The 14,229-nt window shown below is 30.9% G+C and overlaps 1 protein-coding gene across 1 annotated transcript; it reads right to left on the reverse strand.

The window, feature by feature from the left end:
• Positions 1–1,172: 1,172 nt before the first annotated feature.
• Positions 1,173–14,201, reverse strand: Slh (sec1 family domain containing Slh). Its single transcript, XM_072529153.1, has 11 exons — positions 14,044–14,201; positions 13,829–13,988; positions 13,550–13,763; positions 12,041–12,128; positions 11,899–11,988; positions 10,843–11,130; positions 9,946–10,242; positions 5,882–6,149; positions 4,196–4,337; positions 2,293–2,493; positions 1,173–1,323 (listed from the first exon to the last, which is right to left on the reverse strand). The coding sequence occupies exons 1-11, from the start codon at positions 14,069–14,071 to the stop codon at positions 1,216–1,218; spliced, it is 1,884 nt and encodes a 627-aa protein (XP_072385254.1). The 5' UTR covers positions 14,072–14,201; the 3' UTR covers positions 1,173–1,215.
• Between the last annotated feature and the right edge of the window lie 28 nt (positions 14,202–14,229).

Raw genomic sequence — 14,229 nt, forward strand, 5'->3', positions numbered from 1 at the left:
GTCGAAAGTTGGTTTCCCCAAAACTCATGAATTTCTTCTTGGATTGGGTAGTATTTATTTTCTATAGTGCAATTCAGTTTCCTATAGAAAGCCTCTGCATGCTCAAAAGGTATATTGTCACATTTCCGGTTGTTACTAACTTTGTATCTCCTTAGGCGACCTTAATAAACAGATAGTTTTTGTTTTAATGTGTTCAGTGTTGTGAGTGTCTTCGAGATTGTTCAGCTATTTCTTCAGCTCTTGTATTTACTTTTCGACTGCTTACTCCTCGGATGTATTCCATAATTTGTCCAATATCCCTACGCAATAATTCAATTTTCCTCAGCAGTCTTTTTTCCCAGGGTGCAATTCTGTTTTCAATTTAAGGTTATGCTTATCTTCCTATGTAAGGCTCAGTAATTCGTATATTTTTATTTGTTACCTATTTTGAGCCTCCTGTCTGCAGATTTTTTATTTCATTCAGTACAATCTAGAATATAAATGACATATAAGAAATAAGGAACTATTTCACGATACTAAAAGAGCCTATCTTCTTCTTCATGTGCCATATCAGAATTATCTGACAATGGCTATCACCATTGCGAAGGCTTCGCGATCTTCTGCCACATGGAATAATTTTCCTGTATTCTATATCCGAGTCCATTCACGATTTTTGTTTAACCAAGAAACCTGTTTTCTTCCTACACCTCTACACCTTCTATTTTACCTTTAAGGATCAGTTGTAGTATTCTATATCAATTTCTCCTCACTATATGTCACAGATAAGATATTTTCCGATGTTTAACAGTTTTTAGCAATTCTCTATCTTTGTTGACTCTCCTTAGTACTTCCTCATTAGTTTTTCTTGCTGTCCAAGGTATATTCGACATCCGTATATAAATCCACATTTCCAATGCTTCAATTCTGTTCATGCTTGATACTTTTAGTGTAAACACTTCTCCTCAATACACAAGTGCAGACGAAATATAGCACTAAACTGAGATGATTATTGCAAAGAAATGTCTTCATTTTCATAAAAGTAGCTTTAGTCATTTAAAAGAGGCTATCTTCTAGTTCCATGACCGTTATCAATCGTTGGATCGTTGGCTACCATATTCGCTATCGAGACTTTGACAGCAGCTCTAAATAATGATGTAAAAATAGGCTATAGGATACGATAATAGAACAAACTATTAAATTTAAATAAATATTTATTTATAAAAAAAATAATATATACTATAACTCCTGACCCAATAAAGCAAGCTGTTGGAGAAATTGTTTAGCGTTGTTAAATGTTGTTGACCCATAAGATATCCTCTTTGCGTTACCCGCAGTTGTCTTTACCTATAACAAAAACAGAATTGATTCACACTATAACACAACAGTATTTAAATCGTTGGGTGTAAGGGGTCGAACCAAAATCGATAACACCACGATCCAAATCACAAGTTTGTTTATTTACCAGACATAACTTTCCTAATGCCAGTACAATCAATTTAGGTGGGCACCAATTTTCCTTTAAAAACACAATTAAATATCTGGGAATGATACTCGACCAGAAATTGACCTGGAAGGTACATATTCATGACATGTTCAACAGACGCAATAAGGGATTAAACTTTCTTAAATCAATTAATAAAACTTGGGGATCGGATGTTGAAGTAAGTTTATTATTTTACAAAGCTTACATACGATCTATTTTGGATTACGGAAGTGTTTTGTATGGATCAACAAGTAATGTACTACTAAACAAAATCAACGTTTTACAGAACTCAACCTTACGAATATGTTTAGGAGCCATGAGATGCACTCCAGTACAAGCTTTATATTTGGAAGCCTTGGAGCTTCCTTTAAATATAAGACGAAGTTTTTCTCTATACCAAAAGATAGTGACTTTGAATTGCCATGACCTGACAAATAAATATTGACAAAAAAGAAATCTCCCTTACTTTGTGAAGCGTATAATCAAAATATAGCACTTTTAAAAAATATACAAGAAGATCTACAGATATTATTGTACCAAATTTTAGTGAAAACATATATTTAAATAAAAATATTGTTCTATCTATAACGAGCAGAACCGAACATACAGTATCATCGGCATATCTTATGTTGTTGACCAGCCATCCTTAACTTTAATGCCTTCTTGGGTGTTTTCCAGTTTTGGAACACTTCAGAATAAATTAAAGAGAAAAGGTGACAGAATACACACCCGACGAACTCCTCTTGTTATGAGGAGACTATCTTTAACCTATAAATGTTTCTGATAAACATCCCAAAAATAATTACAATATTAATATTTTTATGACTTACTTTTGCATAGTCTACTAGATTTTGATATTCAATATAATTTCCACCTCCTACAACAAAAACTATAGCCTCTTGGAATGCCGATCGATTTCTAGGAATTTCGGTTAATTTCAGTTGTTTTGGATCTAAATAAAAATACTCCTCCATTTCTGAACTATTTTTAAATTCCATGAGATTATCAACTATTTTCGTTACGGGAAGATTCTGCAAAAATTAAAAATAATAATTATTATTATTACACATTTTTTATTACAATAAACTAGCACCTCTTATGCTACGAAGTTATAATCGAATTCGAGTGCTGGCCGCTGATGGCAATATATTTTTATTAAAGCGACATTTTTCATTAATATTTCTCTTAACGTCCACGCTTCTACCCCGTACAGCAAAATAGGAAAACACCATCATTTGATTAGTCATATTTTTAGTGGAAGAGATATGCTATATGCAAACTAAATCTCCCATCATATATTTAAAAAATGGGCATCGAGAGGAGTCCAAAAATGTAAAAATATACACGGTGTTCCATAAAAAAAAAAAAGATGTTTGTTCGACCCCGTCGATATGGGTGGCCCTGTATATTTGAAAATATTTTTAGAGTATGGTCTTATCTGTCTTCCTAAGATACTAAAGTATATGGAAGTGAAAGATACTAGATATATTTTAAAGAGAAATGCATATTACTATCAAATTCAAGGGCAGTTATTTGTAGCAAATAAAAACTTTTGTTACTTTTGCGTGTGGACCCCGAAAGGATTGATATTCGACCTCATTCGAAAAAAATGAGCAGTTAGGGTAGCAAATGGTCAAAAAATTAAGAGAATTTTATTTGAACAATTATCTTCCTCTATTAATACAAGAAATAATTGACGAAAATTAAGGTTGTTTGTTGAGTGTTTATATTTTTTGGTTTTTTATTTTTAAATTTTCTATCTATAACAATACTTATAATATATTATTATATAGTTGTATAATGCCGGCTCAATGGGTATAAAATCTTTTTTTTTTATTTATTTTAAATTACATTATTACTGTGTAATAGGAATCGGGGTTTCTGTGCGTACATTTCTTCAGCAAGTAAACAATTTTTAGAACATTCCTCGATTATTAAAATCATATCTCCACTAGGAAACTAAGTTCCTGTATCTGGCTGTATACCATGTATCACAAACAATTTTATTTCAAATCTTTTATAAAAGGTATATAATAAAATACCCAAACGGGCTATATCACAAATACATTACAGAACGTTTCGGAATATAAATTCCATCATCAGTATAACCTGAAAGTATATAACCACTTTAATTAAAAAGAAAGTAAAATTTAAAATGTTGACTAAGGTTATGCAAAATGTGGTTAATACTTACGAAGTATACATGCTATGAGCCACTAAAATATATGGGTGAATTTATAGATACGTTACATTATATATTATTATAAATTAGGATGTTCAAGTTACCGTTGGAATTGGTAACATGGCAACGTATGGCTCCACATAGGTTACATGGTCCTGAGACAAAGTGTCTTCGAGGACCTGTTGATACAACTGATAAAAATGACAATATTGACATGTTAGGACGGATGTCGGAACGCAGCAAGGTTTCTCTAGTTACTATATGGACAATTCTTAATGAAACACCCTGCATATGAGAAGAGAAAAAACTTTGTGTTCCTTAGACATTTGTGATGTGTATAATATACATGTTTAACCATTCATAATTCTTTATTAACCTATACGTTTGTGTCTATAATAGTAAAGTACTTATACCACAAGTAAATCCAATATGCGCCTACCGTTAGTTGAGCATGAGATGATAATTGGTATGTAAGGTTTTAAGTTTATTAACCGTTCCAACATAGGAAATAGATTTGAGAGAAAAATCTGATAATTGGAAGAAAAACTTACATGTCTCTTAATTACTAAATTTTTAACTCCTTCCATTACAAAGTTTGAACCTTGTGATACCAACTTGGAAAACATATTAACAGTTTTGGTTCCAGCACCTTCGTATTGATTACCTATCCCACTTGCCATTTTAGTATAGCTCCTGGAAGATAAATATGGATAATGAATACAAAAATAAATGACTGTTTATTTTAAATATTTGTGCCTATTCAATTAATATTTTTAATACTTAATCCAACTCTACTTAAAAACAAATATCAACCTGCATGTCATAGTTTTATTAATTTTTCAACACAGTACATTGATTCTCAATCAGTCTGATTCAACAAACAGATTAATGTTTCCCATAAATCTTTTTACTATAGTATTTTTCATATAAAAATGCGTGCACGTCACAATTTATATAAAGTGACGTCACTTATATTTAAAATTTCCAGAACGTCAACGTTAGAGTTCAAATTTTCCTAACACAGCTAATAATACGAAACCCATACGGAACTGCTCGATCTTTCATAGGTGTCAACATGGTATAATAATCAGAAAAATGTAATCATCATTATATTGTGAATTTTAGAATTATATTGATTAAATAACCAAAAATATTTGTTATTATTAATAATATAAATTTTATGAAATAACTCTTTAAGTCTAATATTCCACAAAATAATCATTTTAATTAAATATATTAGACAATTGTACGCAACTGGTACGAAAATGCTTCAAATTTTTTGACAGTTCAGCACGTGGTAAAATTGTTTGAAGTGTTGCCGCTTTTTTAGAGTAAGAATTTTGTTTGTTTTGAATTCTTACACAATTTGATCATAATATATTATATATTATTAAATTGTATTTATAAATACATATTAAATTTAGATTAATAGCGTTAAAAACTAATTATTGTTGTGTATTGTGATTGTGCTATGACAGAACAACTAAATAGTCTGTAGAAAGCTGATAGGCTTTCATATAAGATAGATTATTTTGAACAAGAATTAATGGCGGGACGTTTTTGCTCTAAAAGCGGTTAGTTTAAAATTTAGAATATATAATTTTGTATTAAAATGTTATCTTATGTATTTAAGTGTGTTGTAGTAATCTTAAAACTAAGTGTATTTACTGTTAATATAATAGTTTGACAAATAGTTGACATTTTAAAAATTCTTCACTTACTAACTATTCTGATGTTTTCGCAATGCTGTGGGGTTCTGGCGTCGTAAATCTTGAATGACGTGCACGCATTTTTATATGAAAAATACTATACATTACTTTATCACATAGAGATTATTTATTTCAATCCAATTTACGATATCCTCTTTAACTAACTAATAGCCACCCACATAAACAACCAAACTCACGAATTTAACTTCATAATTAAATTTATTTAATATTTTAACTTAATCTTCCTTTTCTAAAAATTTTTAAATTTTAATTACAACAGTATGTTGCTTTAAAACAATTTCCTTATTGGATTATTGTTTGAGTGGTCGCCAAAAGTCCACTCTCCGGCGGCCGATTCCACGCGATACCATATTCCAGAAACATGGATAAAAACGGTGCGTAGAACATTGGGTGAAAAGAGTACTCTCGGCTTCGCCAAAGCATAGGACCGCAATTAGAGTCATATAACACAATAAAAATATTGTAAATAAACCGTCCATATTTATAATGTTTAAAATAAATACTTACTTCCATCTTTTGATATACAGCAGTGGTGATAAATCACAGCCAGCATCAGTTAATGCGTTTTCATATTTTTGTAAATCTTGATCCGAGATATGAGAGGTACAAATAAAATATATTATAAATAATCGTAATTTGTCTTCAGGTGTTCCCGCTGTAGGATCGGTTAATGTATCCATTAACAATTTTTCCAAGCCTTGTGCTTTGCTCATTATTTTCTCCTCTAATTCAAAGAACGTGTCTAATTTTCTTGATTTAATGCAATTAAGCAACGCTACAAAATAAACAAAAAAAGATTGTTAAACATAAGGTGATTCGCTAAGGTCATTTCTATTTAATATCATTACGCATGAAGTAATAATGTAAGTACGCAAAGCAAAAAGTATTCACATTTATTAAATAGTACAAACAAATGGTTTTTTGCCATTCTCTCGGCAAATTATTGATGGATCTGAACTTGTGAATATTCACATTAACAATCTTTTTATAACACAATAGTTTCATAATACAAAAACTGCTCCCAATATTATTAAAAAATGCTGCAGGTGAAAAACTATATTTTTGGACCTTTTTATAAAAAAAGGGCGGATCTGACAGTACGTCGATACATATTTTTCATTAACTATGTCTCCTCTACGATTTAAAACGATGAGATACCTGTAATATTTTTTCACTATTCCTTTTTCTAGACTGGGATATAAACATTGAAATAACACAAATATGATGTCAATATTTAGTAATATTTAAGAGGTTTATCATCAAGGCCTTTCATTCCTGATTGAATGTTTACTGCCCATACTTAGAGCTCTGTGATTCGCTTATTGCGGTGAATCACTCCGCATTCTTCTTGTGTATTGTCAAAGTTTGTTGTATGACTTGACTTTCGTTACAATTTTCTTCCACTCATTTCGATCTGTGCATATGTCCCTCCAGTTTCTCACTTTTAGGATTTTGATATCTCTCATGACATGGTCCTCCCATCTCTCTCTAGGTCTTCCTCTTGGCCTTTCAGTTTCTAGTTTCAACCTATTGACCTTCTTAACTAGTAGATTTTTTTCTTTCTCTCTATGTGTCCCAGCCATCTCAGTCTCTGCGCTTAAACAAATCTATTTCTTTCAAATTAAATTAAATTTAATTGTTCCAATACAGACAAAGGCTTGTCTGAAGTCTACGAAGAGGGTGTGGAGTTCTATGTTGTGTTCGTGGCATTTCTCGATTGTTTGCGTAATTATGTGCATCTGTAGTGGATCTGTCTTCTATGAATCCTTACTGGTAGTCCCAAATCTTTCTCTGTGAGTTGAATGAGTTTTTGTCTGATGTGGGCTGTTAGAATTTTATATGTTGTACTCAGTAGAGATATTCCTCTATAGTTATTACAGTCTGTTACTTTTCCTTTCTTAAATATTGATACAATTCTGTCTACTTTCAAATTCTCGGACATTTCTTCTGACTCCCATATTCTTACTATTAGGTTGTAGATGCTTGTTAATAATTATTCTCTTCCGGTTTTAATCAGCTCGTTTCATCTGGGCCAAGCGTATTTTTTTCTGTTTCATTTTTTTAATGATGTGTAAATATTCATCGCACATTGGTATCCTTATTTCATTATCTCTCATGTCTTCAGCTCTTCGGCGCTTTCATTGCGTCTATATAGTTCTGTGAAGAGTGTTTACCATCATCCATTGTCAATTTTAACCACTTACTGGTCTGGATTTTCTTTGTTGATCTTTTAAGTATCCAAATAATTTAGCGCTGTCGTTAGTATTCTCTCCTAGATACTTTAACAACTCTTCCATCCACAGAGTTTTTGTTTTATGTTGGTTTCGCATTCTGTATCGAACCATTATTTCCTTTTTTTTTATTTCCCTCTGTCCTAGCACCTCTTAAGCTGAATTCAAAAGAGATTCTTTTATATTTTGCTGGTCTCAATAATGTTTGAAAATCCAGGTTCCTCGTTTTACTCGCTTTTTCTTTTTCTATCACTTTTTTATGTTTGAATCATTGTCCTCTTTCGGTGCTAGTCTCCTCATCATGTTTCCACCATCGTTTTCATCAGTTTTATTTACAGTCTCTCTAAATTCCTTAGCCGAATTTTCTACAATCGTTTGGGCCATTTTATTGATACGAGTAGTTTGTTCTTTTCTATGTTACATTTTTACATATAATCCCAGTTTTTTGTTTTCGCACCAGTATTTTATAATTCAGTTTTATTATTCATTTGCTCTATAATTTCACTATCTTGCATAATTTGGTACCCGGGATCATCATCGTCGAAATCCATCCATTGTTGAACTTCTTCATCACATCCGTCGCAATTGAGTTTTTTAGCATATCTATCATTTCAGACTTATCTTCCCGTTTTTCTTTTGCACATTCTCTTTTTTACACTACTTCACTATTTTCCACTAAACACAAAACTTTATTCCACGCTTTTTTCAAGTTCTGCTCTTTTACACTATTCCATGCTGCTCCGATCATGTAAGACGCGTCCTTCAAATCAATTTTTTTATGATTTCTTATCAGGCTTTCTTCTCCGTCCTCTTCTTTTCGAAAAGTAACTTACGTAATTATTTTCTATAAAACCGTTTGAAAGTTTCAATAATGCCTTAATCCATGAGCTGTAATAATGAAGTCACAGAAAGTCACAAGTGGAAGAAACATGACTTTTATAAATAAAACCGTCTTTTTCATTTAAAATGTCACATGATGGATGAGTTGAGGCGTTATCAAGAAGCAATAATGTTTTCTCTGTTTTACCATTTTTTAATTGATGGGCTTTAACGGAGGGTATAAAAGTTCCTATAAACCATTCCATGAAAATTGTACTATTCATTCAAGCACTCTTTTGCCTAGTATAAGCTATAGGCATTGCATTCATATTAACGTGTTTAAAACAACGTGGTTTCTTCCTTTTACCAATGACAAGCATGGGCAATCGGTGGCTGCCAGTAGCATTAGCACAAACTAAGGTAGTGATACGATTCTTGCTTATTTTAGGTCCAGGTACTGCTAATTCACGCCGTAATGCAAGAGTTTTTCGTGGCAAAGATTTCCAAGTTTTGTCTGCATTGTAAACGTTTTCAAGTTCGTAATTTTCTTCCTTCAGTAATTCACTTAGTCTTATTTTGAATGACTGCTGCTGATAAATCAGCAGATAGTTTTTCTCCTTGTATTTGAAGCTCACTTGAACTGCTTTTTCACACAGAATCGGACCAGAAATAGGTTCTCCCTAGGATCTTTTTTGAGCAAACCACGTATATACAGCATAATCTAAATCCGTGTTTAAGGCAAGTTTCATAGTTTTACGACTTGTGGATCCATCAGAAGAATCAAGCTGGGACATAAAGTTACTTATGCTCGTCTTTTGTTTTTTTTTTATATCCGTAATTGTAGATTTACCAACTTTGTACAGGACAACACGCTTACGTTTAGGCATTTTCTATCAAGAAGTGTTTGCTTTTGACGCGACAAAATTTCGTTTATTACCTATCGGCTACTCAGAAATGACTAATACATATATGTATTTACAACCGACAATAATTTCAAGAATGTGACGCATACACTATTTTGACCGATATTAAATGACCCTCTTATCTATGTTAAATGCCGAGTGACAATGAATTAATGAATCAGCCTATTGTAAAAATTGTGTGAGTCGGAAGTTCGGATAACCGGTCGTTCGGTTGATCGACGTTCGAATAATCGACGATCGACGCGCTACTGTATTAGTTTATTTATGAAGTTGTTATTATTTATATCAATATCGATGCATTACGTCACCTTCCTGCACTATTCACAAAGTGTGTTTAAAAATTTGCTTATCATAGAGCAATAGAGCTATTTCAAACACGTTAATCGTTTAGCACTGGAGATGGCGGAATATTTAATATTTTATTATTTAATAATATATTTAACAATTGTGAATAGTATATTTCTAAAAATACATTAGAATGGAAGTTAATTACTTAGTATGAGAATGTATTTTTATTATCATTAATGTGGATATTTATTAGTAAACATATGGACTTTAAAACCTTCCCAATAATTCCCCTTGAGTAAACAATACTTACATGTAGCGACAGAAGTATGCATATCAATCAGGCGTTTCTTTTCTAATAATTGTGGCAAGGAATTGACAGCCGACGTTATTTTAGCTGTATTATCAGATACCATCGTCAAAGCGATATCATTTTCGTTATCGATTCCCATTGAACTTTTTAGTTTTTTCACTTCTCCCTCTGATGATTTGTACTGTTCCAACTCCTCCTGGATTGCCTCGGCCACGGTGGGAAAAGGAGAACCTTTATGTGTAGACCAAAATTTATCTTTAGAATCCAACTCACAAGATCGACTCTTGGCTCTCGCTCCTGTAAAAAATACAAGCAATGGATTCAAACACAATATATTCAAACATAAATAAATTTACACTAATTATTGTCAAATAATTCATCAAAACTGTCATAGTATGTAACAATTTTGGAGAAATCTTTCAGTATGAAACATTTTCTTGAAAAGAATTCTTTGCATCAGTTAGTAAATATTATAATCGGCAGAAAGGATCTGTGTATCGATGGCTATATAGCCAAAAATGTTACTTATTTTTACTTCTGAGCCCATACAATCAATCATTAGAACAATCAAGTAAAAAATAAGCCTTTTTTCGTCACAATTGTATAAACAGTTGTATAGTTGAAATGTGTAGAATGAGATATTACAAATAGACTCTCATCTAGGGATTCACCAATTTTTTAGTGGAACTATTTTTAAATAAACAAGTTTGTCAAACTCAATATTTTGCTCATAACTTGAAAACTTGTTTAGTTAGAGATTTGATGTCAACAGACAACTTTTTCAGAACAAAAAGATACACAAAATGAGATATACTAAATTAAAATCGGTTAATAAACAAAAACATAATGTCTATTAAATGTACAATGACTGAAAAAACACTAAGAAAAAACATTTACCTCCAGTTGGGACTGATTCTTCAATAGTAACCCGGTTTAGAGCCAAATCTAACAGATCATGAGCGAGCGCCTGATAAGTCCAAGTGTGATGTAACGATGTCGCCATATCTACGTTTCTATCTAAAATAATCAATAGAGGCCTCTGGAAATTGAAATTTCCAGACTGTGCATCCGAAATGAACAAATTATTTCTAGTATCAAAAATATTTTCTCGCAACTTTCTGTCCAGCTTTTTTGCTACCATTTCGGCTGCATTTCCTTTAGGACTTCGAATTATTGGCACAGTTCCTGTAAAATAAATGATACTCTTATTTAAGGTGTATTTGTTAAGATTAATGCAATGTATACAGTAGACTCCCTCTATAATGAGCACTGAAATGGCAGACTAATTACCTCTTTATAAGCCAATCTCGTTATATCAGACAACAATAATACTGTGCATACATATGAATATGTACTTTTCTAAAACATTAACTTCCTATAGTGAAGCCATTCGGAGCAATATAAGATGCTAATAAATGTTTGAATGGCGTTTTTGAAAAAAGTTGTTTACTTTTATTGTCAATGAAATACATTAAAACAAAAAAGAGTTGTTTATTTTTATTGTAAATGATATATGTTAAAACAAAAAATCTGTACTTACATTTTTTTCCAACTACATAATGTATAAAGCGTATTTTCAAGGATAACATAATCTATGGCTTCTGCAATTGGATGAAGTCTGTTATTTTTGACTGCTTTAAATTGTCCAGTATTATTCTATCTATTATATTTTCTAAAGATGTGAAACAGTTGTATTTATTGTAAAGAAGTTTATTGCGGAGGCAGTTAAGAAGGGTATTTATTTATAGCCATTTATTTTTGATTTTATTTTCTCTCGTTATAACCAAATTTGCCTCGCTATAGGTTATAGTTCAATAGACATTTCACGGGACATGTAATGTACCTTGTTATAAGCAAAACCTCATAATAACTGTGTTCATTATAGAGGGAGTATACTGTATATAACTAATAAAAAAACTATAAAACTATAGTACATATTTAGTAAAAATTTACCTAAAGTTACGAAGACTGAAAACAAGCTGTCCACTATATTGTTCATAATAGCCTCCATTTCTGAATCTTTTATATCACCTTTGTTTATACCTGAAAATATCTGCATTAATCAAATGGAAATTTTGTTTCAATGTCCACTTACTGTAATATGACATAATATCACTATTTTGATGCTTTAGGACAAATAAATCATCTTCCAATGAAATAAAGTTTATGTACTGATCATAAACCTGAAAAAGGAACAAACTGATAATAGTTTATATGTATACAATATCTACGATAGAGACAGGGAGAGTCCTTTAATTATTATTTATAAAGGAGCCATATAATAACAGGTGTATGGTACAAAAGTCTTATGACCAAGTGCCAGAGATTAATATATCCTGCTTTAACTAAGAGAATAAAGAAATATCAGGAACCAATCCATAGACAATATAATATATTATATTTTGAGAATGATTTCAGGGGTGGAAATTGAAACATCAAATATAAAGTAATTTTAATTATACTAAGTACTATCATCTTTATGTATATTTTATCATTTTAGTTACAGTTATATTATTTTTAGATTTTTAACAGATGTTCTCTGCCGTGTTGTCCTTATCCTTGCTTTTCTGTGAATTTTTTGCTTCATTAAGTAAATAATGTTATGCATTTATTATCAGTTTTGTTGATATTGGCTACCAGGCCACTTCTTGTATTGTTTTAGTATATTGTTGTACATTTTCAATCTGTGTATTTATTGTGTGTGAGAGTGGTGGGTGTGCCTTCTTAAGAATATGTGCAGATATTGTATATATTATAAGTAAGTGGTCTAGAGTCCAAAGAGTAGTTTGTACTACTTGAAGTTCTGTTAAAAATCCCTTTGTTGCCCTTTTTTTAAGAGAACTAAAATTCTATATTCCATGATTATCTTGACAAATTTTCATGAATTTTTTAATGCATCCACAGTTGAAAAACTATGAATTTACAAAAACAATAAAAATACATAAGAAAACAATGAAAATACTAATAAAATGATAAAACACACATTTAAATTTGAATCACAAGCATTTTACAAAATTTTTAATTTACTTAAATAACTTTTTACTTTTTTTATAAGCATTTTATTTTTTTAGTTTTAAGTTTAAGTTTTAAGTTTTACTGTGACATTAAGTTCGAGTCAATTTTATTTTTATTAAATGGTAATACTTCAATGAAATTGTAAGTTATAATACCAATGTTTTCCTATTAAGTTTACTACTATGTCACTATCACCAGTTTTATTTCAAAATAAATAATTTTTACTAGACTACCATTTCTAAGTGAATCCCACAAATTAATTATTAGTATGATGAATCAACTAGTATGTAAAAGAAACGAAACAGTCAAGGAAATCATAATCAGCAGCTACACTGTCTTGTGATAAAAATACATATCTCTTCCTCAGTATTTATCTATTAAACTTAAATTATATTCTCCTGTGAATGTTTTAAAGAAAGTTAAAACTACTGATATTTATAAATAATTATCAATAAAGTATCTCTAGCAAGACTAAAACCCTATACATATCTAAAAATCGTTTTAGATGTTTATCACACATTAAAAACTATCTTCTCATTACCAGATACGAGTTATACACTTAGTAAAGCTATAAAAAATATCTAAATACCTTATGAATATTTGCTACACTGTTTGCTGCTATTGCTGCTGAAGCTAGATCTTCTAATTTATCTCTAGATATAGGAGAAATAAAATTCAGGTGATATATGTCATATGTTCCTCTTTGGAAATCTTGACTTATCCTATCTAAATTATCTTCTGTGGGAGCACAAAAATATATTGCAGGGACCTCTGGGATTGGATCTCTATCAGAATGTAACTGGCTGAAAATGTTATTAACAAAATCAAAATAAATTCAAACTTAAGTACAATTTTTATATTAACTTACACAAACAATGTAACACCTTGTTCTCGTAATTCTTTCACAGAAATCAAGGGCGATATAATATCTTGTCCTATCCTGTCATAAATTAATACTTTCCATACAGGTTCAGAGGCTGATAACTTCGTCTGGGGTTGATTTAAATTTAACATTTGCTTTATAGCACCTAGAAAGAAAACAATTAATTTTGGTTTTTTAAATTTAGGAATGTGAAAACTTACTGATTTGTTTCTGTCTTAAAGACGTCATAGTTGAACTTATTACAAAGTTTCTGAAAATTAAAACAAATTAGTTATATGTATAATATTTAATATTAATATACGTGGACTTAAAAACCCATTCGAAATCTGTGAGCTGTCACTGCCTCTTAATGTCAATGACGTGACGTTATGTTTTGACTTGTAGAA

This window comes from Diabrotica undecimpunctata, chromosome 4 (assembly GCF_040954645.1).
Source record: "Diabrotica undecimpunctata isolate CICGRU chromosome 4, icDiaUnde3, whole genome shotgun sequence".
Taxonomy (NCBI): domain Eukaryota; kingdom Metazoa; phylum Arthropoda; class Insecta; order Coleoptera; family Chrysomelidae; genus Diabrotica; species Diabrotica undecimpunctata.

Bases quoted from the DNA above. Each gene is read 5' to 3' on its own strand.
- Slh (XM_072529153.1), bottom strand. From the start codon at position 14,071: ATGACGTCTTTAAGACAGAAACAAATCA. The intron at 13,989-14,043 runs GTAAGTTTTCAC...TTTTCTTTCTAG, and splicing joins TTTAAGACAGAAACAAATCA to GTGCTATAAAGCAAATGTTA. The intron at 1,324-2,292 runs GTAAGTCATAAA...TTTTTGTTATAG, and splicing joins ATCTAGTAGACTATGCAAAA to GTAAAGACAACTGCGGGTAA.